A 2,234-nucleotide genomic window follows, 5' to 3' on the forward strand; every position below is an offset into this window, starting at 1 on the left:
GAGGTTGCGGTGAGCCGAGATCGCGCCATTGCACTCCAGCCTGGGTAACAAGAGCGAAACTCCGTCTCAAAAAAAAAAAATAAATAAAAAATAAAGGCATAAACACAAAAAGGCCAAGGGAACAAAATTCCTGATGGAGAGTATACTGAATCCATGTGAAATTCTTTCCACCCTTCATTCTGTTTCCCAGTATTCTGCCAGTCATTTCTCTGCAATAATCAGAATTGGTTCAATCCATTTTTCTATGCTCAACAAATTAAAATTAGGCTATTAGTTAATTGTATGAAATATTGATTTTTCTGAAATTGTGACATACAGTGTCTGTGGATTCAACAAACCACAGATAGAAAACTTTCAAAAATCATTGTTTCTGTACTGAACTACTGTGATTTTGTCATTATTCCCTAAACAATACAGTATAACAATTATTTACAGCGTATTAGGTTTTGTAAGTAATCTAGAGATGACTTAACATAGACAGGAGGATATGCACAGGTTATATGCAAATACTTAACCATTTTATATCAGAGATTTCAGCAACCTTGGATTTTGGTATTCATGGGAGGTACTAAAATAAATCCTCCACAAGTATCAAGGGATGACTCTAGTTGCTTTAGAGTAGAAAAGAAACCAGCATCATCTTACACATCATTTCATATGCAGAATATTTTATCCAATTCCCATCCCTACCGTCATTTCTTTCCATCTTCTATGCTGAGACTTATCCTTCAGGATAAATAGCTCACTGTCATTAATTTAAAGCCCTTCAACATTTCCTTTGCTGAAACAGCATGGAGCAGATTTTCAAATGACTGGAACCCTTTCTACATCTTCAGTATCATCTCTCAAACTCATACTTGACACACTAAGCATACTTAACTATCTCTGGCTCACGTATTTTCATACCAGTCCCTGTGCTTGCAAATACCATTTCCAAGTCTCCCACATCTCATACTCTTTTTCTTGCCACCTGTCCAGAAAGAATCTGTTCCCTAATTGTTGTCCCTTTATATCACCTCTTAAGATTTTTATTGTGACATCTCATACCTGTGTCTCCATATCTATGACTAACTCAGTGCCCAACAGATGTTTACTGAAAAAGTTCTCTCCACTATTCTTACTCCCTTGAAAAGAGCAGAGAAGTTAACTGATGAACTTAGAGCTCAGTTGAAAGGTATTCTGCATAGTCTGAAAGCAAAGTGTTTCATAATATAATTTAAGTGAGAACCTTAAGAATAACAATGTCAGGCTGGACAGCATGGTTAAGACCCTGTCTCTACAAAAAAAATTTTTTTTAATTGGCCAGGCATGTGGCCCATGCCTGTGGTCCCAGCTACTTGAGAGGCTGAGGGAGGAGCTTCACTTGAGCCAGGATGTCAAGGCTGCAGTGAGCCATGATGGCACCACTGCACTCCAGCTTGGTGACAGAGCAAGACTGTCTCAAAAAGCAAAACAAAACATAAAAGGCTAACATTGCCAATAGAATAAAACTCAGGTTTTTGTTAATATATCTTAGTAATTAAGTATGACTCATGATAAACAACTCAAAGGTAGGACTACAGCTAAGCACTCAGACGTTAGTATATGTATTATTTTGACCAAACGTATGTGACTCTTTAAGTCATAAGCCAAACATGTTTTTTCATTTTACAAAAACCTAGTCACAGGTCTTCTCTGTGAAGCCAAATTTGAATATTTATACCTATTCCAGGTCTTTATGCAGCTGAATCCCCACTTTCCCCCAAAATAAAGTATCAGCATTTCACCTTACAGAAAGAGAAACTGTGCCTAATGGAAACTGTGAGATGTAATTTTGTATGGACTAATTACTAACTGCCAAAAATAATCTCCATTTAAAAACATATTACCTATGTGCTTAAAGTGTATCAGGTGGAAATTAATGAGAAAACAACTATAACTGGCTACTTAATGTCAATGAGGCATATATTTAAAATTACCTAAGAATATCAGGGACTAATGCTAGAGAGTTTATTATAATCAGATTAAAGTCATTGTTTTTTTGTTTTTTTTTTTTGAGACGGAGTTTCGCTTATTACCCAGGCTGGAGTGCAATGGCGCAATCTCGGCTCACCGCAACCTCCGCCTCCTGGGTTCAGGCAATTCTCCTGCCTCAGCCTCCTTAGTAGCTGGGATTACAGGCATGCGCCACCATGCCCAGCTAATGTTTTGTATTTTTAGTAGAGACGGGGTTTCACCATGTTGACCAGGATGGT

At 37.6% G+C, this 2,234-nt stretch overlaps 1 protein-coding gene across 1 annotated transcript in view; it reads right to left on the minus strand.

Annotated features, from left to right (window-relative positions):
* PSMA3 (proteasome 20S subunit alpha 3) overlaps positions 1-2,234 on the minus strand; it is a 28,964-nt gene that overhangs the window by 16,451 nt on the left and 10,279 nt on the right. The window contains exon 4 of the mRNA XM_017530895.2: positions 1,048-1,124. Coding sequence (XP_017386384.1) covers positions 1,048-1,124 — 77 coding nt within the window. The remainder of the gene's footprint in view (positions 1-1,047; positions 1,125-2,234) is intronic.

This window comes from Cebus imitator, unplaced genomic scaffold (assembly GCF_001604975.1).
Source record: "Cebus imitator isolate Cc_AM_T3 unplaced genomic scaffold, Cebus_imitator-1.0 Scaffold70, whole genome shotgun sequence".
In the NCBI taxonomy this organism is placed as follows: Eukaryota; Metazoa; Chordata; class Mammalia; order Primates; family Cebidae; genus Cebus; species Cebus imitator.